Consider the following 23,871-nt stretch of genomic DNA (forward strand, 5'->3'; position numbering starts at 1 on the left):
TCCAGGACAGGCTCCAAAGCCACAGAGAAACCCTGTCTCAAAAAACCAAAAAAAAAAAAAAAAAAAAGATTTTTAAAAGTCAAGATTTTCATGGTAGAGTTATTCCTAAAAGCAAGAACAACTCAATTCTTTCTTTTTATCACTCCTCAACACCCAGTATGGGCTGGCATGGTTCTTTGACAGTCAGAATGAAATGACTTTAGAGGAAAAGCCAGGGTAACACTCATGCCAAGCAGTCATGGTGACTTGGCTTTGAATGTCACAGGGGTCAGACATCAGGATAAGCATCAAACCAAGCTTTAAATCCATTCTCCCCTTTAAACCTCCAGTGTGATTTGGTATTGGGAAATGGGTCAGGACGACATCCCCCACTTCCCACAGAGATACATAGCCTCCACAGTAGCCCAGCAACCTTTTCCGCACTGACTCTGAGGTCTGCGTTCAGTCCCTTTGGCTAGCCTCTCTCCCAAGACTGACAAAAACCAGTTGAAAATCTGTTTTGGTAACGAGCACAGCTTACCTACCCCCGCCCCTCTCGTACTCAACTCTTCAGCACAACCCTCTTGTGTGCTCTGGAAGCAAAGGACTCCCAAGACCATTTTTCCTGCTCTTTCAGTCTTCCCTCTGAGGCCTTACATATACTGGTTTCTGGCAGAATAACAGCACTAAAGCATGGGCCTTCCCTTTCAGCCCACTTTAGTCACCTCATCTAAATCGCTAAGTCTCTTGCCTTACTTAGAAATTTCATTAGCCGGGCGGTGGTGGCGCACGCCTTTAATCCCAGCACTTGGGAGGCAGAGGCAGGTGGATCTCTGTGAGTTCGAGACCAGCCTGGTCTACAAGAGCTAGTTCCGGGACAAGCTCCAAAACCACAGAGAAACCCTGTCTCGAAAAACCAAAAAAAAAAAAAAAAAAAAAAATTTCATCACCAGATGGACACTCTGAGTAGTAGGCTACGGCTGGTCTAAAGGCGGTGAGTTACTGCCATCGACTGCTCACAGTCACAGACTGACTCCTGCTCCACACGCCCCTCTCACTACCACACTTGACTAGTCAAAAAAAAAAAAGAAAAAAAAAAAGTGGTATTGGCCTAAACCCTACAGCTGGATTTTAAAGGGTGTGGAAGGTATCATGCCAGGCTGTGGTGGCGCACACCTTTAATCTCAGCACTTGGGAGGTAGAGGCAGGCGGATCTCTGTGAGTTCAAGGCCAGCCTGGTCTACAAGAGCTAGTTCCAGGACAGCCAAGGCTGTTACTCAGAGAAACTCTGTCTTGAAAAACCAAAACCAAAACCAAACAGAAAACCCATCACCTACCCAGAAGGTCCCAGTTTTTCTTTGGATTCGACAAATTCTTGTCCCATCTTCATTTTCTCCCACTCTTCCTTACGCGTCTTGATTTTGCGTGGGTTTACATTCCCTCTATTCGGATTATCTTTCTTTTCTTTCTATGATGAAAAAGGACAGAAAGCCTTTGTGAGACACTTTCTAAAGGGCTTCATTACAATTCTACCCATCTCCGTGGACACACTCATGAGATGTTTTGCCTAGACAACACATGATAACAGCAGAATTTACAGAATCACCAGGTTTGCAGTGACCTGAGGCCGTCTAATTCAAACCACCTCCCAGGCAAAACATTTGCTCAGTTTCACAGACAGGAACCCCGAGCAGAAAGGGGGGCTAGCCAGCCACCTCTCCGGTAGCTGCCCCACCTTGTTAGGCACTCTAGTAAACACTTATTTGTTATTTGCTGTGCCACAAAGGTCAGTCAAGGGACGAGGATTGACCGCTCTAGAGTTCTAGGGCAGACAGAAGGAAACAGTTAAAAAACAAAACAAAACTAAAACCAATGAAGGATTTTCCAGCTCCCACAGCTGCACTAGCCTCCAGTACTCTCTTGGGCCTGCTGACAGCCATGCTAATGGGATTGTGAGGTCTGTGCTGGCAGGTCACAAAGCACCAGGAGCCTAAAGAGAGAGAAGCATCTCTACAAACCAGGCAGCCCCTGGCTTCATCCACACAGTAGTGAAGGGGTTAATCTTCTGCTGTAAACCAAACATTGCAGAACCTGGGGCTTGTCACTGAGAAATGAGCTGCAAAACCGGCAGGGATGGGACCAGGCTAGCAGAGTGTCCAGCAGAGTCAGGTGCAAATTGCAAGAAAAATAAATGATGAATAGAAAAGTCAATTTCTAAAACTCAGTTCAAATATACTCAATTGTTAATAGTACTAGGGGAACGAGCACATTTTTGGTGTGATTTATACTTTCTCATCCTGCTGGTGTTTGGTGTGGACACATTCTTTTTCTTTTTTAAGAGTTTTAACTGGCATCCAAGCAAGCAGCCACTTGGAATTACTTCACATAAGACTGGCTTCCTTTTCATCCCCCCTCCACAATCGTGCCTACTGATGTGTAGAACAGAGGCCCCTTTCCCCTCACCCTATGCTTTCTCTTCTCTTTCATGATATCCTTGGTGTCCTGCAGCATCTTCTCCTTCCAAAGATCAAAGAAGTAGGAAGGGTTGGTGTAGAATTTGAGTGCCTCTTTTCCATCATCCCTGGATAGAAACGAAGACAAGTGGCTGTCAGTAGAGAGATGAGCTCCCACCTGAATCCAATATTCTAACACCAACCAGTTAGCAGTTTTTACGCTACGGAACCATGAAACCATTCACACTGATTGCATATCTCCTCTCCCGCACAGATTCTCAATGGCCCTGAATGGTGTCCCTCAACTCCTCACAGACCTTTGCCACACCTTCAATTCCCATACAGGAATGTGCATGGTCAGAGCGAGAACAGGCTAGAGCAGCAGGAACTCTGATTATTTTGATCATCTGCAAGGTCACAGACAGCTCCCTACATATATCTGGATACTGTGTACCTCTAAGGAGATTTCTATCACTGGTTCCCCTTTCCTATTCATTCCCCAGAACTCTGTAGGAAGCACTGAGGTCTTCTCCACCAACCTGAAACCTGTGCTCTCTACACACAGATAAGGAGCACACTGCTAGTTCTTGCTCCCTTCCAGAGCAGCTCAGTGCCCAATACCAATCCAAGGGGACCCACTGAGCACAATCGCCAACTCTTTAAAAACCACAAGGTCTACTCGGAGGCAGAGGCAGGTGGATCTCTTGAGTTCAAGGCTAGCCTGGTCCACGGAGTGAGTTCCAAGACAGCCAGGGCTACATAGAGAAACCTTGTCTCAAAAAACCAAACCAAAACCAAACCAAACAAACAGACAAACAACAATAACAAAAACAAAGTTGGAATCCAGGACTGGTGGTACACATCTATAATCCTGGCCCTCAGGAGGCAGGGAGAGATGTGTCAGGAGTTCAAGCCCAACCTAGACTGCAGAGAGAACCTGTTACAAAGAGATTATCCAAAAAACAAACAACAACAACAACAACAAACCACAAGAGGCTGATTCCGAGGCCAGCCTGGTATATATAACAAGTTCCAAGACAGCCAGGACTACATAGGGAGATTCTGTCACAAAAATAAAATACAAACAAACAAAAACTCCTAAAGGCAATTCTACTTGTCTCTCAAAATACACAGAATGCAGTTCTAAATCAAACATTAATAATTCCTTTTAAAAAAATGCCTGAGATTTATTTTATTTTCATTTATGTGTACACGTATCTCTATGAATGTATACACACGTGTGTAGGTGCCCACAAAGGCCAGAATCAGATCCCCTGAAGCTATAGTTACAGGCATTTTGAGCTGCCTGATGCAGTGCTGGGAACTGAACTTGGTCTTCTGCAAGAACAGTAAATTGTTTTTTTTTTAAAGATTTTATTTATCATGTATACAGAGTTTTGCCTGCACATATACATGCAGGCCAGCAGAGGGCACCAGATCTCATTACAGATGGTTGTGAGCCACCATGTGGTTGCTGGGAATTGAACTCAGAACCTCTGGAAGAGCAGCCAGTGCTCTTAACTGCTAAGTTATCTCTCCAGCTCCGCAGCAAATGTCGAGCTATCTCTCCAGGCTCTGACACTAATAATTTCTTTATGAACCAAATCTTGTGAGTTAGTGAGACCACTGTTTGTTTCTGTTAGGCTAAATCTAAATAACTAAAACGAGATACTAATTCTGGTATTTTGTGTCTAAAAAAAGAAAATACTGTTTTCAGAAGGATGAAATATCTCAATATTATCTATTTATCCTATCCCACCATACAAATGCTATATCATATCCCTTTCAGTATTATGAGGTATGTCAATCTTTTCTGTCATACAACTCTATCCAAACTCAATCAGACTAAGACATGGCAGCCACAGGGGCAAGCAAGACTTCATATAAGAGTAACAAAGGGCAGATACTCTGAGCCTCTTCTCTATCTGCGTTGAGAAGCTACCAAGTTCCTATCTGATGCTCTCTGAACAGGCCAATGTCCTTGATTCACAGAGGTCTCTCTCTCTCTCACACGCACACACGCACGCACGCACACACACGCACACACACGCATGCTGTTTTGCAGTGTACCCATGTCTGACAGACAACATCCACCTCCAGCTACTTGTAATTACTTTTACCTGTTCCAGAGTTATTTATGGATACAAGCAAAATAAATATTCACTTTCTACTTCTGTTTAGTTGGTCTGTCTTAAAGCCATGTTTAAGGCTACCTTCCTTTTCCCGTGTCTATCTACAGCAAGGTAGGTCCTTGCAGAAATATCGAAAGGGCGTACAAAATGAAGGACTGACACTCACATGGACGGACGCCACCTACTCCCCACGCTCTGGAAGGCCCTCTCTAGCCTAGAGCAGCCAGTCTGAGGCTGCTTCCACCAACTTGCCCAAACATCTGGGAATCTAGAGTTTTCCCAGTAAGTAGAAGCCCTGCTAGAATGTAGCCCTTGGGAATCCATGCTGCAGGACTGCCTGCTAACAAGTCCTTTTGCTTCTGGGATAACTAACTTCCTTGGATGGAATCCAGATGGAATAGCTTTTCCCAAATGAAAGTCTGCAGCCTGCACCACAACGGCGAACTCTCAGTCTACGCAGACGCAGCATGGCTTTCAGAGGGCAAGCGAGGGAACTCTGTCTCTGCCGTGAGCACCACCGGGGCAGACACCAAGCTCAGTAAGATTCTCTGATATAAACATTCTGATTAGATATGTTAGACAATGTAGTGTTTTTAATCACAGACACCCCCAACAAGGGAGAGCTATTACCTGTAAGGACTTAGATTGTTGAGAGGCGGGGGAGCGTCACAGCTGTTATAGGTTTCTAAAACAGGCACTGGTAGAGAATTTCTGTCAAAAAGCTTCTGGTCTTGGGTGGTAGAGCTTCTGAAGGCCTTCCGGGTGTTGATGCCTTGTAGTGACACTGAGAGAAGATGGAAGGCATTAGAAAATGGACGACAGGCTGTTTGAGCAAACCCTGAGTCACACCAGCCGGAGAGGCTTCAGCTGCTGCGTTTCTTGGCTGCAGCCAGGTTTTTCCCTCCCCCTCTGGGGAAGCCCCACAGGCTGTCAGCAGCCCAGCCATTTCACGACTGAACAGAATGAAGCAACACAAAGGTTTACTATGTGGCCAGATCTCGCAGGCCTCGCTTTAGGTGAACGAATCCTCCACGTACTTTTAAGGTAGCAAACAGTACTGAGGGAAAGGGGGTTAGAGAACAAGGGAACTGGGGAATGGGAGAAAGGGAGTGTGGCAGAGTTAAAAAGGTCTCTTTACACCATCTAGGCTGATGTCACTTCAAAGCAGAACTGTACCAGTCTCTCTGATTTCGCTCCTTGTGTTTTAACAAACCAGGGGCAGAATTCTCAGACACTGCTCAGCTCTGGCTCAGCCTCCTTACCTTCTTCTTCCTTGGGATCCAGCTGAGTGACTTTAACTTGTACTCGGTCAACTCGCTCAGCAAGGGAGTTTACCCGGGAGGCAAAGGCACTTGCCTGAGTACAAATCTCTCCGAAAATGTCCTCTGCATATTTACCTAGAAGAGCAAAGAGACCAAGTCACCTAGTGCACAGGAATGACAGAAACACAAACCAGTGACCAAAGAGTGTACCATCCACCAAACAGACACGCGAGACATTCGCCATGGCCTTGGCAGTCTGCGTGTATATTATAGTCCATAACTAACAGAACCTTCTTGGCAAATTCTCAACAAACACAAATTCAAAGCAGGCTGAACAAAATCAAAAGGTATAATGTCAACAAATTAGTCCTGGAAGAGCAGACAGTATATGCAAACATTTGTCCCCAGCTCTTAGCCCCTCCTATTCTGCAAAGTACCTTGTGAAATGGCTCGAGAACAGACTGAGAGTTAAGAGGAGCTACCAGGTGTCCATGATTAATACACTAGATAAGAAATTACTTCCTCAGTAGGATTTCAAAAGTCCACTGAAAACCAGGATGAGGGTATCTCTAAGGAGCCTGAACTTATCTGCACCCCACACAGAAATGCAGAACCGCTTCTAAGGGTGCAAAGGTCACCATACGTCCTCTAACCCACAACTTTCAAAGTCTTTGCTCTAGGTTACAATCCTTCAAATCTACACCCCAGGGAACAAGTGAAAAGCTGAAATGTTCAAGTCCTCCCTAAAAAACAACATACCACAGGTCTTTTTCCACAACGTATCGCTTTTTAAAACAAGAAAGAGTTCTGTACTTTCAACCCTGAATGCAAGGAGAATTTGCAGCCAAAGAAATAGCAATTTGGTACTACCTCCATATCGTTATTCCGAGCCACGAGGTCCTTTCTCAATAGGAATGGAAAGAGGCAGCAATGGACAAATTATCATCTCAGGTTTTTTTTTTTTACTCACAAAGCAAAGGCAGACATAAGTGACTGCCCAACCTAAAGATATTCAAAGACCTATTTAAAGTAAGATCTCACTTTTTGCTAAACTTCTAAGCTCAGTATATATTTGAGGGGGGAATTAGGCTAACTCAGTCTGAAAGGCCAAAACCACACCCTCAGGGTGAACTACAGCCAACCTTCCCAGTGGAGCCCAGAGAACAAGGCATGGGGAACTGGTGGTGAATTTGAGTTGATGAGGAGTTTCTAACCCTGTGTACTGCACGGTCCCATGCAGCAACAACAAAGGCAAATTCCTGCGCTCAAAGGACTCAGAATGGCCAACAAGCTGCATTTCTGCTCTGCGCGTAGAGAATCCTATTTGATCTCCATTGTTGATACGGCAGTGTTCCTGCTCCACCAAGTAATGAAAAGTGTATTTGGAAAAAAAAAAAAGCAAAGAAATATACAACATTATGCATAGAAAATAGACCAGCCTTAAAAATACCCAATGATGGTGGCTTACACCTGTAACCTGAGCACTTGAGAAGCCAAGGAAGATTGCTGTTAGTTCAAGGCCAGCCAGGGCTACATAGTAAAACCCTGTCTCAAAACAAAACAAAAGCAAAAATTCAACTGCTCTGGCAGAAAAGAAAAAACAAGTCAAATTGTCTTTCTGTCTCCAAGAGAGGACTCAGAATTTCTGTTCCTCAGTAGAGAGGGACATCAAATAAAATCTCAAAAAGGACTTCAATATACAAAATTGGCATTCTTTTTTTCCTCTTTTTGAGATGGGGGGGGTCCTCACTGTGTAGCCCTGGCTAGCCCAGAACTTGCTGTGTAGAACAGAACTTTGAAAGCCTGAGTTAGAGAACAGAAAGTGGCCTTTTCACCACTAGAAGCAGCTCTGCATCTGTGTCAGAAGTGGGTAAGTTCAGGCCCCTGAGAGATGTCCTATCTTGGTTTGAAATTCTACTAAGCAATTTCTCATCTAGTGTATTAATCACGGACAACACAAGATTGTTCCTCTCCGGAGCCATCGTACAAGGTCTTCTTGAACTCAAGAGATCTGTCTGTCTGTCTTTGCTTTCCAAGTGGGAAGATTGAAGGTGCGTGCCCAGTTCTCTTCTTCCTGTTCCCCACTCATCCATCCGCAGACAGGGTTTCTCTATGTAGCCCTGGCTATCACAGAACTCACAGTGTAGACCAGGCTGGCCTTGAACTCAGAGATCTACCTGCCTCTGCTACCTGGGTGCTGAGATTAAAGGTGTGTGGTACCAACCCCAGTGCTCCTCTTCCCGTTTTTAAAGAGCAAGTGAGGTAAGTAAGGTGAAGACTTTCCCACTGAAACATCAGGTCAGGCCCTGGGCAGACTCAGAATCACACTCTGAGAAATGGAAAGAGTAGTGGGATTCAAATCAGAAGACCTGGATTGTTATGTCTCAGAATTTTATTTTTAGACAGTGTCTCTCTGCATTCCACTGGTTGGTTTTTTTTTTTTTTTTTTTTTTTTTTGGTTTTTCCGAGACAGGGTTTCTCTGTAGCTTTGGTGCCTGTCCCAGAACTAGCTCTTGTAGACCAGGCTGGCCTCGAACTCACAGAGATCCGCCTGCCTCTGCCTCCCGAGTGCTGGGATTAAAGGCGTGCGCCACCATCGCCCGGCCCCCTGGTTGGTTTCAAATTCACATAACAGACCAGGCTGGCCTCAAACTTGCCAAGAGCTCATCCTTTTCTTCCCCAGTGTCCGATCACTAGTGCACACCACTATACCTGGCCTATGCCAGCGTACTTCCTTTTAATATCTATTTTTATTCATGTGTATGTGTTTCGACATGTTAGTATGCACATGGGCATGTGGGTACCCACAGAGGCCAGATGAGGGTGCCAGCTCTCTTGGAACTGGAGCTACAGGAGGTTGTAAGCCACCACATGGGTGCAGGGAAGCAACTCTGGTTTTCAGTAAGAACTGCAACTGCAGGCTAGGTGGTGATGGCACACACGTTTAGTCCCCAACTGCAGGCTAGGTGGTGATGGCACACACCTATAGTTCCTGCAGAGGCAGGTGGATCTCTGTGAGCTCAAGGCCAACATGGTTTACAGAATGAGTTCCAGGAAAGCTACTCAGAGAAATTCTGTCTCAAAAAACAAAAACAGAACCAGAAGTGTTCTATTTTGTTCATTCTTTTGTAGCTTTCTTGTGTAGCTTTGGTTGGCCTCAAATTCACAAAGACTCACTTGCCTCTACTTTGAGGGTGCTGGGATTAAAGGGGTACACCACCAGATTTGGGTGCAACAAACACTCCTAAGAGCCAAGCCATCTCTCCAGCCCCTGTGTACTTTGTAGGAAGTCACAATCTCTCAAATTTGGTCTCACCTGTGTACTGGGGACTGTGAAGTTACTAGAAAGATTAAATAAGCTGTTACAATGAACTTCTTTCTTATATCATTCAGCCACGGAGGCAATTTTTAAGAGTTCAACTATCTAAGCCAGCATGAATCCCTGTGAGTTTGACCTGGTCTGTGGGATATGTTGGGAGTTACTGGGGCATGTGGGAGGGGGAATCTGGGGCATAGTCGATGTGATCAAGATACACTGTTTACATACATGAAATTGTATAAGATAATTAAGACTTTTTTTGTTGCTTTTTCCTTGTTTTTTGTTTATTTATTTTATTGATATTTATTGAGTTCTACATTTTTCTCTGCTCCCCTCCCTGCCTCTTCCCTACTCCCTTCAATTCTCCCCCAAGGTCCCCATGCTCCCAATTTATCCAGGAGATCTTGTATTTTTCTACTTTCTACTCCCCATGTAGATTAGATCTATGTAAGTCTCTCTTAATGTCTGCATTGTTGTCTAAGTTCTCTGGGATTGTGGTTTGTAGGCTGGCTTTCTTTGCTTTCTGTTTAAAAACCACCTATGAGTGAGTACATGTGATAATTGTCTTTCTGTGTCTGGGTTACCTCACTCAAAATAATGTTTTCTAGCTCCATCCATTTGCCTGCAAAATTCAAGCTGTCGTTATTTTTTTCTGCTGTGTAGTACTCCATTGTGTAAATATAGCACATTTTTCTTATCCATTCTTTGGTTGGGGGGCATTTAGGTTGCTTCCAGGTTCTGGCTATGACAAATAAAGCTGCTATGAACATAGTTGAGCACATGTCCTTGTGGCACAATTGAGTATCCTTTGGATATATACCCAAAAGTGGTATTACTGGGTCTTTTTTTTTTTTTGGTTTTTCGAGACAGGGTTTCTCTGTGGTTTTGGAGCCTGTCCTGGAACTAGCTCTTGTAGACCAGGCTGGTCTCGAACTCACAGAGATCCACCTGCCTCTGCCTCCCAAGTGCTGGGATTAAAGGCGTGCGCCACCACCGCCCGGCCCCTTACTGGGTCTTAAGGAAGGTTGTTTCCTAATTTTCTGAGAAATCACCACACTGACATCCAAAGGGGTTGTACCAGCTTGCATTCCCACCAGCAATGCAGAAGTGTTCCCTTTACCCCACAACCTCTCCAGCATAAGTTGTCATCAGTGTTTTTGATCTTGGCCATTCTTACAGGTACAAAATGAAATCTCAGAGTTGTTTTGATTTGCATTTCTCTGATGACTAAGGACGTTGTTGTTTTTTTCAAGACAGGGTTTCTCTGTGTAGCTTTGGGACCTGTTCTGGAACCCACTCTGTAGACCAGGCTGACCTCAAATTCAGAGATCCGCCTGCCTCTGCCTCTGAAGTGCTGACATTAAAGGTATGTGCCACCACTACCCAGTCAATTAAAAGACATTCTAGTAAAAAACTGTAATTTAGTAAAAGAAACAGATAATTTGTATTATGGGGAGTGTAATGCTTTTATTTGTAAGAACAAGAGCATCTAGTACTCAGATAGGGACCAATACCACACCGATGACAACGGGGTGGACGTATCAAAGGATGTGGTCTAGAAGCCAGGCATGGTGGCACACGCTTTTAATCCCAGCACTAGGAGGCAAAGACAGAGAATTCTTGTCTGTGGAGGTCACAGGAAAACCTTTGAGCTGGTTCTCTCCTATTATGAGGGTTCCAGGAACTAGACTCAGGCTGCTGGTCTTGGCAGCAACCACCTTTACCCATACAGTCATCTCATTTGTCCTCCCTTCTCTACTTTAAAAAGAATTTTATTTGAATATTATAAAATGGGAGATGGATACAGAAGAATGGAAAGGAAGACAGGACTTGAAAAAGCCTTTACACAAGGCCAAAGAATTTACACACTATCCTATTTGGGAGATGAAGGCCAAGGTAAACCTGGGCAACTTAACAAGACCCTGTCTCAAAATCAAAAAGGTAAAAAATAAAAGAGCTATGTATGGATACAGCTCATGTATGTATGTATGTATGTATGTATGTATGTATGTATATATGTATGTATGTATGTATACAGCTCAGTGGTAGTAGGAGAGCAAGAGGAGGAGGATGAAGATGAGCAGGGAAAATTTTGTTTACATATTAATGGACAACTTTGTTTAAATTCCAAGGCTAGGTTTGGCACAGTGGTTTGCCTGCAGTCTTGGCACTTAGGAGGTGAAGGCAGGAAGATCCGGAGTATAATGTTATCTGTGGCTACACATCTAGATGACGGACAACCTGAAGACCTGCGCTGTCACAGATCCCAACTGTCAACGGATCAGAATGCCTGGCTGCTGGGAGGGTTTCTAAGTTTTCCCCCATTGTTAAATAAACGAGTCTGATGTATGTCTTCTACCTGACTCCCAGTGTCTGAGAAGTTGACTCTGCGCCTTCTCATCCCCTCCCCCAAGGAAGACGTTAGGACCCAGCAACATCTGGCACACGGAACAGGGACTTCTAACATAGGTTGTGAGCTCGCCTGGTCAGAGTCCTTTTTCATTCCAGCTATAATTTTTGTTTTGCCCAGAACAGGGTCTAGTCATCTTCCTCTCCTCACTCGCAGTTCTGCACAGTGACCCCAAGACAGTGTGTTTTGGGGAAAAGGTCCCTTCAGCAAGTAAGCACTGGGACCCCCATCCTTCCCTTCTTTTGTGTTGTCTGTCATGTTTGTCTGCCCATTCAGTTAGGAAGGCACATTTTTTTCTGTTTTGGTTCACTCGGTGTCTCCAAATAAGGGCTGACCCCTAGGATGCAGAAGCAAGGCTTGGCTCCCGAACACTGTCCCTCATTTGGAGACAGTGTGGGCATTCGGCTGTGGCCTAAAGAACCACAGAAGTCCCCTACTATCACTAGATATAAAAGTCTGATACAGTTTCCCACCCCTGTTCACTGTTGACTGTCTGCTGTCCCCCTCAGAGGGATGCTGACACGCAGGACAGAGTGACCTGTTATCTGTGGAAGTGCCACATTCACCACAGTGGGGAGAAGTGATCTGCGGAACACCATGGGAAATGAGGGCCCAGAGGCCGGTGCTAGCCAGGCTTGAGGTCTCAGGGGTGCTGTCTGAGCCGTGGGTGTAGGTGACACTCCTAGGTGTGGCCTCAGAGGTAATAGGCGACCTTCTGGTGCCTGGCGTCCCACATGTGAGCAGCACGGGCATCCTCCCTGGCGCAGGCCACAGCACACAGGCCACAGCACACAGGCCATAGTGAAGGCTCTCGCCCCTCTTGGACCTCGGCTGAGCTGTGTGCCTGACATCTGAGCCGCTGCTTCTTCCAGTGCTTCTGTGCTTCCAGATGGTCCTGACAGGTCTGTGACCCAGCAGACCTCACAGCAGTGCATGGAGGGAGGCCTCGGGCCGGCCTTGGGTTTCAGCAGCCTGTCCAAGAACAGTAGTGTATTGCTGGTAAAGTTGGGTCCCAGAGCCTGAGGCCTGAATCACCCCAGGGGTCTGAACCCACTGGAACCATCCCAGGTGCCTGCTGCTTCTGTGGGGCCTGCTGGGATTTCAGTGGGTAGTAGGAGAGGTGGCAGCTTGTGCCTGGTCGTCAGAGAGAAGGCTGCTCTGGTGTGTCCTCATAGCTCCTATCCCCTTTGACTCTCAGCAGCTGGTAGGTGGATGCAGCAGTGGTCACAGCTTTGTGCTGCTGCTGCTGCTGGTCTATGCCCTTGGCTACCAGGGGCTAATCTTCAGTTAGGTGCTTCTCATCTGACGCTGCGAGAGTCGTGGCCTAAAGGGCAGCCTCCTGAGTCGTGTGCTGGCACTTTGGATGACGAGGAGCAAGCCGAATGCTTTGGGGTGCATGCCTGCAATCTGCCTGCCTGGGTTCATTTTCCAGACACCGAAAGAGTAGAATGGCTAAGACGGTAAAGCACATGTGGCCTTTATTGGTCAATTTATAGAGACGTTCTTCCGAGAAACCATAGAGCCAGAGTTCAATGATTTAAGGTTTATATTGAAATGTAGACAAAGGAAAAATTATTTTTGACCTTCAGATTAGTATTGTAGGAAATTGTGAAATTGATTTGGAGATCAAATGATATTTTTGTAGAGCTGGGGTGAAAAGTGTTTGGATTCATGGGGCAATGTTGGTGATCCTAGAGCCCTTGACTGGTGACACGCCTTTAGTCGGAGTACCGTCCATCTCCTTCACATTCCTGGACTGGATGGTTTATCAGATACTAGCATTTTGGATATAATATCAAACTGACAATCACTTGCCAAAAAACAAGATCTTACCAGGGCTCCCTGCACTTCCAATAAAGATACAGCCCCATGCAGCCCCCTCCTCCACTCCCATCCCTCAAGCCACCCTGGCCTTTTCAAATTCTAACAAACACTCAGAGGACTGAGCTCAGGTACCTGTCACATATTAGATCTCACTAAACATCTATATCTCTTCTCAGAAAAGTCGTAGTCCCGACTCAATTAAAAATCAAAGCTGGCTTTAGATTTGGAGCATGGCTCTCTCCTTCTCTAAACCCAACATGTTGTTAGAAGAAAAATTCAGAGTTTCTATCTCACATCAGAAGAGCCACATGCTGTGGGACAAAAGAAAACCAAAAGTCTAGGGACTATTGTTGTCAAAACTGTTATCTCCCAAAATTCTATTTCTCTTTTTGACTCTTTAGTACCTTTCTTTGGTTAAGCAACTTAAGTATATATTAACAGACTGATAGGTAGGTAGGTGGGTAAGTAGGTAGATATGACATGTATATTTAGTAGAATATTATTACATTTTTAATATGTCTATGCATCTACATGTATGGCTCTGCCTATGCCTCTCAACAATTCAATAACTTTCTGGGTTCCTGGAAGACTTCCCATACCACTGGCAAACCCTACAATCCACAGGCACAAGCCACTGTGGAGAGACCAACAGAGCTCTCAAGGAGCTATTGGCCAGGACTAGGAGAGATCCTCATCTGTTCTTAACAGAGGTCCTTTTCTATATGAACTTTTTTAGATTTGATGACAAGGAGCTCAGCCCAGCTTACAAGCACTGGGCATCTCTGCCAAGGAACACACCCTAGCCCCTGGGGAGATGGAGAGATCCTATCTCCCTCCAATGGCAGCTGCCAACCCCCCTAACCCATAGGAGAGGGTGTGCTTATGTTTTTCCTCAAACTGCCACAACAGGTCCCAGTAAGAGATATACAACCAGTCATGGATCAGCACGCTTCTACCAAGGAGGGAATAACCCAGAATGGGTAATGCAGATACTCCCCTCTCTTGCTCTCATTGCCCCCCCCCAAATTGATTATTTTTAATAATAATTAAATAATAATTAAAAATAATTCCTCATTTTTTTAAAAAAAGTTTGGCGTAATATAGAAAGGCTATTGTGAGCTATTAATGCTCACATATGCATTAATTGGTGGGTGTTATTGTTAATTCTTATTCTCTTTAAATGTCTCATGCAGATCCAACATCAGGGGACAGAAACTAAGGTGACTTTTCAGGTGTTAATGGCTCTCTTGCAGTCCTCTACAGGAGGTTATGCATGCCTGGTGTGTGTGTGTGTGTTTTGTTTTAGTTTTTTGGTGTTTTGTTTATTTGTTTGTTTTTCGAGACAGAGTTACTCTGTGTAGCTTTGGTGCCTGTCCAGGAACTAGCTCTTGTAGAACAGGCTGGCCTTGAGCTCACAGAGATCTGCCTGCCTCTGCTTTCTGCATGCTGGGATTAAAGGCGTGCGATACCTCCACCCAGCATCATGCCTGGTCATTTGTAATTCAAACAGTTACTGCCTACTCCCCTAATCCTGACAGCTCTCCAGGAATGTATGCTCTTCTAGGGATGGCGGTCAAAGACTGGTAAGAGCTTGTTTGGCAGGACAGCCTAAGTAAGACAGGCACAGTTCAGTTGCTGAGCCCTCCTGAGACAGGGTCAACAAGACCTGAGCGAAGAACTATGACTCCACTGAGCACCTGTGTAATAAATAGAAAGGGTGGATATGTAGGAAGTTAAGGCCTATCAGACCAAAAGGAGAAACCCAGAGACCTCCTGTGCGCTCAAGAGGTCCTGATCACGTGGAGCCACAGGCACTGTCAGAGGTCCTGATCATTCCTAGCCATGCGATGTCAACTGTCAACAGGTCAGAATGCCTAGGTGTAAGATTCCCCCCCCCCCAAAAAAAAAAAAGAAAAGATTTTTTTCCCCCATTGTTGGTTGAGTCTGCTGTGTACCTTCTACCTGATTCCTAGCTCTTGAGAAGTTGACATTGCACCTTATATCTGCCCCCCCCTCCCGAGGAAGACATTATCTTCCTTATCTCAATAATAAACAAAAAAATCCAAATTAGAAACAGGAATGGTGGCAGCATTTGGGAGGCTCAAGGCCAGTCTGGGTTACACAGTAAATTCTAAACCAGCCTATCTCTAAACAAAAAAATTTCAAAGTTCAGAATTACAGAAGGAAACAGTGAGATGTATGTTTTAGGCACATCACTGCTGGTTACAGGACAGATCTAAGCAGACACTGAAAAAAGGAGGCCAGAGGGAGACTTGGGCAGTAGTTCACCTGAGACTTCACATGGCAGCTATAATGTTAGCACTCCAGAGCTGAGGCTGGAGGGTCACAAATTTGAAGCTAGTCTGAGCTACATAGTGAAACCCTGTCTCAAAAAATAAGTTAAATAATTAATTCAATTTAATTAAAAATATTTTAGGCTAAGTCAACAAAGTCCCGAACCAGGACACAACTGGTAGGAACAGAATTAGTGACAGAGCAAATAACTCTTTGCTAAGTTTAAATATTCACTTTTAGGGCTGGCGATGTAACTGTGCTAGAGCATTACCCAGCATGCGCAAGGCTCTGGGTTTGAGCCTTAAGATAAGTAAATACAAAAATAAGTAATAAATGAGTACTTTGAGTCTTACTGATTTTTCTTCAGGAAAGTTATTTCCTGTCTCTGCGCTTTCATTTGTTCATCTGAAAAATGGGACTATAACTTCCTAGACGTGTACAAGTATTTGGTGATATTAAATGAAATTATTCAACATTTCACTGAGAACTGGCATAAAACAGGTAATCAACAAGTATGAGTTCCCCTCTCAGGCTTTCTCCACTGTCCACTCAAAACTTAGTTCTTCTTATCTCTTTTGGTAGATTATCAGCTCCTGGAAATCAGGGGCCTTCTCCTCTTGTTTCTGTATCTTCACAATATCCAGCATATAAAATATATTCAATCCATGTTCGTTGGATGAATAAAGGGTCAGTTAGCACCCTAATGTGATGAACTCTTGTTTCCTTGGGTAAAAGCTGACCCTGGCCCTCAGATCAGCCTCCAAGATAGGAGTGGTTTAATCACAAGTGGGAAAGTTCACAAAAGCCTCCACCAGTGCTGGAAACCATCTGAGAGGGGGCAGGACTCCCGCTGAGTGGTTGACCTCCATGCTGTGCAGAAGGAAGCAGTGAGGCTCTGCAGCTTTCCTGTGCTACAGTGCTCCTGCAGTGCTCCCGCAGTGCTCCTGCACTGCTCCTGCAGTGCTGGTGGTGTCTTTGTGTAAGGCAGGCAGTGGCAACAGGTTCCTTCTCCATGATGTCCCATCCAGGGTTCACTAAGCCTTGGGTCAACTGAGACAGGCCCTCTCTGTGCTAGCTTAAGGTTCAGGGGTCTCAGACTCCATACATCATCTGATCACAGAGCTGTGTCTCCTTGGGTTCCTACTTTAAAGGTAGGCAATATCACTATCCAGGGGAATCCAGGCTTTCTGATATTTCTTTGCTGTCACTAGGAGCAGTGAGTGTTGGAAATAATTCATAAGAAATGCCTTTGCTAAAGAAGATCACTAAAGTGGCATTTCGACAGAGGTGCTTACAAGAGCTGGGATAGCACTAGACAAATGCAGGGCTAGTCCAAGCATCTGCCTTTTCCATACCTCAGCTTCAAGCAAATGTCAGCTTGACTCAGAATGGAATCATCCAAACTACATGCAAATACCCCACTCAAGGTAGTCTCATTAATTTAGCCTCTATCTATCTATCTATCTATCTATCTATCTATCTATCTATCTATCTATCTATCTATCTATCTATCTATGGATTTAGCTCAACTCTGAACAGACTGGACAGACTGGGCTAACTCCTGTTTTCCTCCTAGAGAAGAGTGGCTCCAGCTACCATTTGTGTCACTGTGTGTTCACACAGCTTGCAGAACTCTTAATACTCCAGAGACTGCAGAAGCAATTTGTACCCTGATCTTGGACCTGGGGGCTTGCAGCACAATTAGATGTGTACCAGGGTAGACACGCCAGCCAGAATCTCTATGAGTGCCCCCTTTGGGAAGATCACGGTGGGGTGTTGGGTAGACAGACTACTGGCACGTGTGAGGCTTCAACAAAGTCAGGCTCTGCGGAACAGATCGTCTAATTACAGGAGCATTCCTCGACCCAAGATGCTGCTCGGAACCTCCCACTGCACACAGAGAATTTCTGCTCTGTCACTGCATCTGCAGTTTCTGCTGCAGCCCCTGCATGCCACCCTTCCCTCACAAGCTTTTGAAGCAGGTGGAGGGGAAGATAGGACCTAGAAGGTGGTGGTAGATGACAAGATGGTTGAGGGGAAGAAGATGAACCAAAAAGAGAGGCTTTCTTTGAGAAGAGAGCAGGGGATACATTTTCACATCACCTAGGGAAGGCAGATGGGGGAGAAATAGGAACATGGAGGAGAGGGAAACTAAATAAAGAGCACCAACGACCCCTGAGGGCAAAGCACAGGCTCTCCAAGGCACTCACTCAGGCTGCCCAGCTGTCGGATGACATTTGCCAGGGTGATGTTGGTCCTGCATTCCAGCTCGCTTGTATCGCTAGGCAACGTCTGACGGCACAGGTGCCTTGGCTCGATGTTCCTGGTTACTAACGGCATGGTGGACCTGCTTCAGGCAATGTTCTCAATGATGAAAAACAACCTTAAAAAGAAATAACAGGAAAACAGTACTCAACCACAGATCCCAGGCACATTGGACCGTGTTGAGTCTTCTTTCCCTTTTCAGTACTGTTCTGATCTAAACAGTTTTGCTGTTGTTTTGTTTGTTAAATCTTTACTCCCCTGTCTGCCTTCTAGTTTAAGCATCTCACCTTCTTTTCAAGGGTTACTAAAGAGTCTTACTATATAAGTTTAGAAATTCTGAACTGGTGATGTCATGGAGGCAACAAAAACCTTCAAGCAGCAATTACTGCTCTAACCAATAAGAGCCCTCCAGACAAAGAGGCTCGGTCAGAAAATAGCAGGTACAAGACAGTGAGTGGTACAGATGCTATCCTTGGGGTATCCGCAACCAATACAGATCAGATCGTAGGCCACCAGTTACAAGGTTCAAGGCAAGGGATGCAACCATGGTACTTACCTAGCACGCATGAGACCCCAGGTTTGAGCCCTAACCCCAACATGGCCTGAACTAGACATGGTGGTGCACATAAGAAGCAGGAGTATGAAAGTTCAGTCATTCTCAGCTAAATAGAGAGTCCAAGGCCAGACTGAACTACGTGAGTTCCTTTTCTAAAGGAAAAATTTAAAAGGGGGGAAAGAAAAAAAAAGGCAGCCTTCCTCACCTTCACCTGATACTCTCCACATCCACAGATAAGCCTCTGTGTGTGACTTCTCTAGATCTTCCTGGATGATGACTGGTAACATACAACTAAATACTGGCTGCCAGGATCTATGAACACTACCAAAGTTTAGTCTGTAAATTGACAGAACGAAGGAAAATCAAGAAAAAATTTACATGTTCAATACGTCAACCAGGATGTTGAACCATCTGTGTTTTAAGACTCCCTGGCCCTCTCTTCCACTCAATTTTCCTCTACTGAATTCTATACACCTGGGCCAAGACCTGCAGCGTGTGTCTGGAACAGATGCAGAAACCTTCCCATTACTGTTTCTCATCCTGGTAGCTGAGCCTTTCCCAAGGTGTCCACCTGACAGGCCGGCACCTCAGCTCACATGGAGCTATTATTTAGATTTATCAAATTCCTACATTACTAATTCAAGGAGAAAATGGTTATGATCAGAGCAGTCAAGTCACAGCAGACAGGCCTTGTTTTCATATCTTAGGAAAATATAAAGAAATCTAAAATGTCTTTAACAGCATTTGTGCAAGGGGAAATGGAAAATTCACATCAAATGAAAAGGCACAAAGACAGGCAACTACAGAAACTCCTCAACCATAAATTCCTAAGAAGAAGAGGAGGAAAAGGAAGAGTCAGGTTTACTCACTTCAAATCCTAATACACCAGCTCATCACCAGACAGTTGTTTGCGAACACAAAATGCTTACGGCAAGCTAATTACTGCAGAGATTAAAAGAAAACCCACATTTTGTTTCACCCAAAACAAAAACCCCAAACTAACAAGTACACGGAGGCAGTGGAACCCTCTGGAACAGGCTGCTCCTTGTTATGGACATTTTGGTCTTCTACAAGTAAAAATAAAACAGGAAGCCAGCAGCCTGGGGAACAAGATTTCCTGTCACCAGCAGCAACAGCCTAGGGACTAAAAGAACCAGCTGTTTGCTTCTAACTTTGAACCTCCCTAACGGTCACTGTGTGGCAGCTGTGCCTATCTTTGGGGTGCAGAGGTGTTTCCTGAATACTTGTCCACTGCCTTAGGAAATGACTTCACTCCATATCTCTATTAAGACCCACCAGGTTTTTAACCCAAACTCCAGACTTTCGAGTTTAACTCTTTCCATCTTTTACTTAAAGCAAATGGTATCAGGTACAAAGAGAGATGCACACTTACACTTAATAACACATGTTGATTAATGAATCTAAACCATGGTAAAAAGAATCTAGAACAGGAAAGGAGGTGGGAGTTAAACACAGCTGAGCCAGTGCAATGGCTGAGTGAGTGAATACGTGCTGCCAAGCGTGACAGCCTAAATTCAACCCCAGGATCCGATCCACATGCTGCAAAGAACCAACTTCTGGGGCTAGAGAGTGGTGCCAGGGCTAAGAGCACTTAGTGCGGTTGTGGCGCACACCTTTAATCCCAGCACTCAGGAGGCAGAGGCAGGCGGATCTCTGAATTCGAGGCCAGGGTGAGTTCCAGGACAGCCAGGGATATAGAGAGAAACCTTTGTCTCGAAAAAAACAAAAGTAAATAAGTAAATATAAAAAGGACAGAGTAAGAGAAAATTATGTTAATATCCATCAAACAATCAGAAGAGCAGGTCTGCTATTTCTTTTAAATGATGGTTCTTCAGACTGGGTGTTCCAGGCCTTTAATCTCAGCACTTCGGAGGCAAGGCAGCTAACATCTGGGTTGGGGTCTGCCTGATCTGTAGACAAGTTCAGGATAGGCAAAGCTACACAGAAAAACAAACAGAAAAAACATTTTTTGTGCTTGCAATAAGGTTCAGCAGTTAAGAGCACTGGCTGCTCTTCCGGAGGACACGGGTTCTAACCCCAGCACACAGTGATTTACAACCATCTGTGCACTAGCTTTCAGGTGATCTGATGCTCTCTTTGCCCTTTGAGGACACTGTACTCAAATAGTGCACAGACACACATGCAGGCAAAACACCCACATACTTAAAATAAAAATAAATCTGGGATCCTAAAAAAATAAATAAATAAATAAATAAAAAATCTGGGAGCAGGGGGGGGAGCCTTTTTCAAAGACATCAAAAAGAGACAAGATTGTCTGCTATATGGAATTACCTATACCAACTCTATACCAACTGCTGATTTTTCTTCTAGATAATCAAGGATTGGTTGTCTTCTATATAAGAAGCATGAAATTACACATACCCTGAACCACACTAATAATTTGACAAAAGAAAAAAATCCTATATTTGAATGACGATAAATGTAGAAATGGTAAACAGATTTCAGCCTTTAGAAAATACAGGGAGCCCGGGAGGCGGTGGCGCACGCCTTTAATCCCAGACTCGGGAGGCAGAAGCAGGTGGATCTCTGTGAGTTCAAGGCTAGCCTGGTCTACAAAATGAGTTCCAGGACAGCAAGGATGGTTATACGGAGAAACACTGTCTCGAAAAGAACCAAAAAAGAGGAAAAGAAAAAAAAATACATGGGTTTTGGAGTTAGGGCATACATGAGTTGGTCTCTTGACTTTGTTATTTCATAATTGTGATCTTCAATGATTTTTCTTTTTCTTTTTTTTCTATTTTTGGTTTTTTGAGACAGGGTTTCTCTGTAGCTTTGAAGCCTGTCCTAGAACTAGCTCTTGTAGCCCAGGCTGGTCTCAAACTCATAGAGATCCACCTGCCTCTACCTCTTGAGTGCTGGGATTAAAGGCATGCACCACCACCGCCTGGCTAAACTTTTTTTTGAGGCGGGGAGGGGTTTTGAGACAGGGTTTCTTCTCTGTAGCTTCAATGATTTTTCTATAGACACTGAAAAATCTATCTAAAATTCCCTCTATAGAGCTTAAAGCAAGGGGACAGTTATTTGTAGTTCCACAGATCCTAGGCAAATCTTCCTACTGAATGAATTCTATTCATTGATAAATATTTAAAAACACTTTAAACCATAGACATATTACATAGTTGAATGCAGCATTCACATAAAAAATTTAAAGATGAAACTCTAGACTTCAATGAACTTGATGGGTTTTCCCCTGAAGCTGCCCCTAGCTATACTCTCAGACCTCCTGACATACAGTGCTCTCCTCCAGTCTCTCACAACTGTGCTCCTCATCTGAACCACAGAACAAAAGAAATGATTAGAGCGACTGTTTCTCAACTTCCCTCAAGACTGTACATAAGGAGCGCCACTGTAGATGCCCCAGAGAAGCTAACAGCTCACACACAACAGGTGCCCACAGCATCAGGTTTTCCAGTCTCCCTTCTCCTGTGGATACGGAGGCTCCTCTGTCATAGAAGTCCTGCTCTACTGGGGAACTGGGAGAACACTGGGTTTTGAAGAACCTCTGAGACGAAGGTTCTAATCTGCATTTTAGACAGATCATTCAACTATAAGGACAAAGGCTACGCAGGCAGAAGGCTGGAGGTAGAAGATGAACGGAGAAACCTCACAGCATCAGGAGGGTAGACTCAGAGACCCATCACACCCCAGCTAGCACTTATGAACTGAGAAGCCAGAGAGATTGCAGGAGTGAGTCTAGCCCATCAGTCCCACCTGTTGCTCTTTCTGTACTGTTCCATACAGTTATAGTAACAGAGTGATAACATGTATGCTCCTTCAGTAAAGGTGTCATTAAAACCTTAAATGCTAGTGCTAGAGAGAAATGTAAACAAAATAAGGAGAACCAAAAAAGTGGTTCTTGGTCAGGAAAAAGATATGAGGGCTAGGGATACAGCTCAGAGGCGGAACACTTGACCAGCATGCACTAGACCCTGGGTTTTAACCCCAATATCACTTAAAAAAAAAAAAAAAGGCTAAAGTTCTAAATACAGGAAAGAGTAAAATACCCTGTTTTTAATGGAAACAGTAAATGTCCTTTCCAGTCATATTTGATTTTTTTCTTTATTGTGGAGGTGTTTGTGTGATGCACAAGTAAGTGTACAAGTGTATACACAGATGCTAAAGGAGGGTACCGGGTATCCTCCCTTATTGCTCTCCTCTATTTCTTAGTACCTGGAGACAGGGTTTCATCAAACCTGAAGCCTGCTGTTGTGACTAGACTGGTTGGCCAGTGAGCATCCCAGGATCCTGTCCCCACCCCACATCACTGGGGTTATAGGTATACATGATCATATCTTAGCTCTTACATAGGTGCTGGAGATTTGAACTTGGGTCCTTACGCCTGCACAGCAAGAGCTCTTACCCACTGAGGCCTCTCTCCAGGCCTCTGTCATATAGTACTTTTGATTAGGAAAAGTTCATGATATAGCAGTGTTGCTAATCTGGGGATTTGAGGAGGTCTTATCTTGAGAGCTGTTACATAAAAAGTGAATTAGAACTGTCAAAAATATACAAAGTTACAGAGAAGTAAATTTCAATTTATCTAGTTCTTTATAACTAGAGCTGCTCTATATATGAGTACTCTTTTGATAAAATTATGATCTTTGAGCCTTCGAATGACCAGCTGTCGGGCATGCTGAGGGAGGAATTCCTAGACTATGAGAAGGAACTGGGAGGAGATTGGAATAAGGCGTCCAAGGCTGGGCTGGAGAGACTGCTTAGAGGTTGAGTGCATGTACTGCTCATGTGTGGTCTTTGAATTGTTCTCAGCATCCACATCAGGGGACTCAAAATCACCTGCAACTCCAGATCCAGGAGATCTAACACCCTTTTCTAGACTTTGTGGGCATCTATATGCACATATATACATATGCACATACCCACCTACACCCTCATACATAATTAAAAACAAAAACTTAGGGGCTGGAGAGATGGCTCAGCAGCTAAGAGCACACTGGCTGCTCTTCCAGAGGACTTGAGTTCAGCTCCCAGCACCCACATGGCGGCTCCTAATCATCTGTAACTCTGGTTCTAAGGGATCTGATGCTTTCTTCTGTCCTCTAAGGGCACCAGGCACACATGAAGGGCACAGACATTGCAGGCAAAACCCCCATACACATACTTTTTTTTCAATTAAAATATGGTTCATCCCCAGCTTCACAAAAGGGAAGGAGGAAAGGGAACTGAGAGGTCAAACTAGATAACATCTATGGTGCATCTAAGTCAGGGATGCAGGATGTGAGGGGGGTCTGGCTTAGACATCTGTCGGTCTCCCCACTGACTGCCAGGGTGATCTGGCTGATCAGGCTGGCTGGGCAGGTGTCCCCTTACTCCATC

At 44.6% G+C, this 23,871-nt stretch overlaps 1 protein-coding gene across 2 annotated transcripts in view; it reads right to left on the reverse strand.

Annotated features, from left to right (window-relative positions):
* Positions 1-23,871, reverse strand: part of Wasf2 (WASP family member 2) — an 88,649-nt gene that overhangs the window by 9,701 nt on the left and 55,077 nt on the right. For both annotated transcript variants that reach the window (XM_057784740.1, XM_057784739.1), the window contains exons 2-6: positions 17,885-18,057; positions 5,827-5,961; positions 5,195-5,348; positions 2,443-2,560; positions 1,317-1,447 (exon numbers count right to left, since the gene is read on the reverse strand). In XM_057784740.1, the coding sequence (XP_057640723.1) occupies positions 1,317-1,447; positions 2,443-2,560; positions 5,195-5,348; positions 5,827-5,961; positions 17,885-18,014 (668 nt within the window). In that variant the 5' untranslated portion in view covers positions 18,015-18,057. The remainder of the gene's footprint in view (positions 1-1,316; positions 1,448-2,442; positions 2,561-5,194; positions 5,349-5,826; positions 5,962-17,884; positions 18,058-23,871) is intronic.

This window comes from Chionomys nivalis, chromosome 11 (assembly GCF_950005125.1).
Source record: "Chionomys nivalis chromosome 11, mChiNiv1.1, whole genome shotgun sequence".
Classification (NCBI taxonomy): Eukaryota; Metazoa; Chordata; class Mammalia; order Rodentia; family Cricetidae; genus Chionomys; species Chionomys nivalis.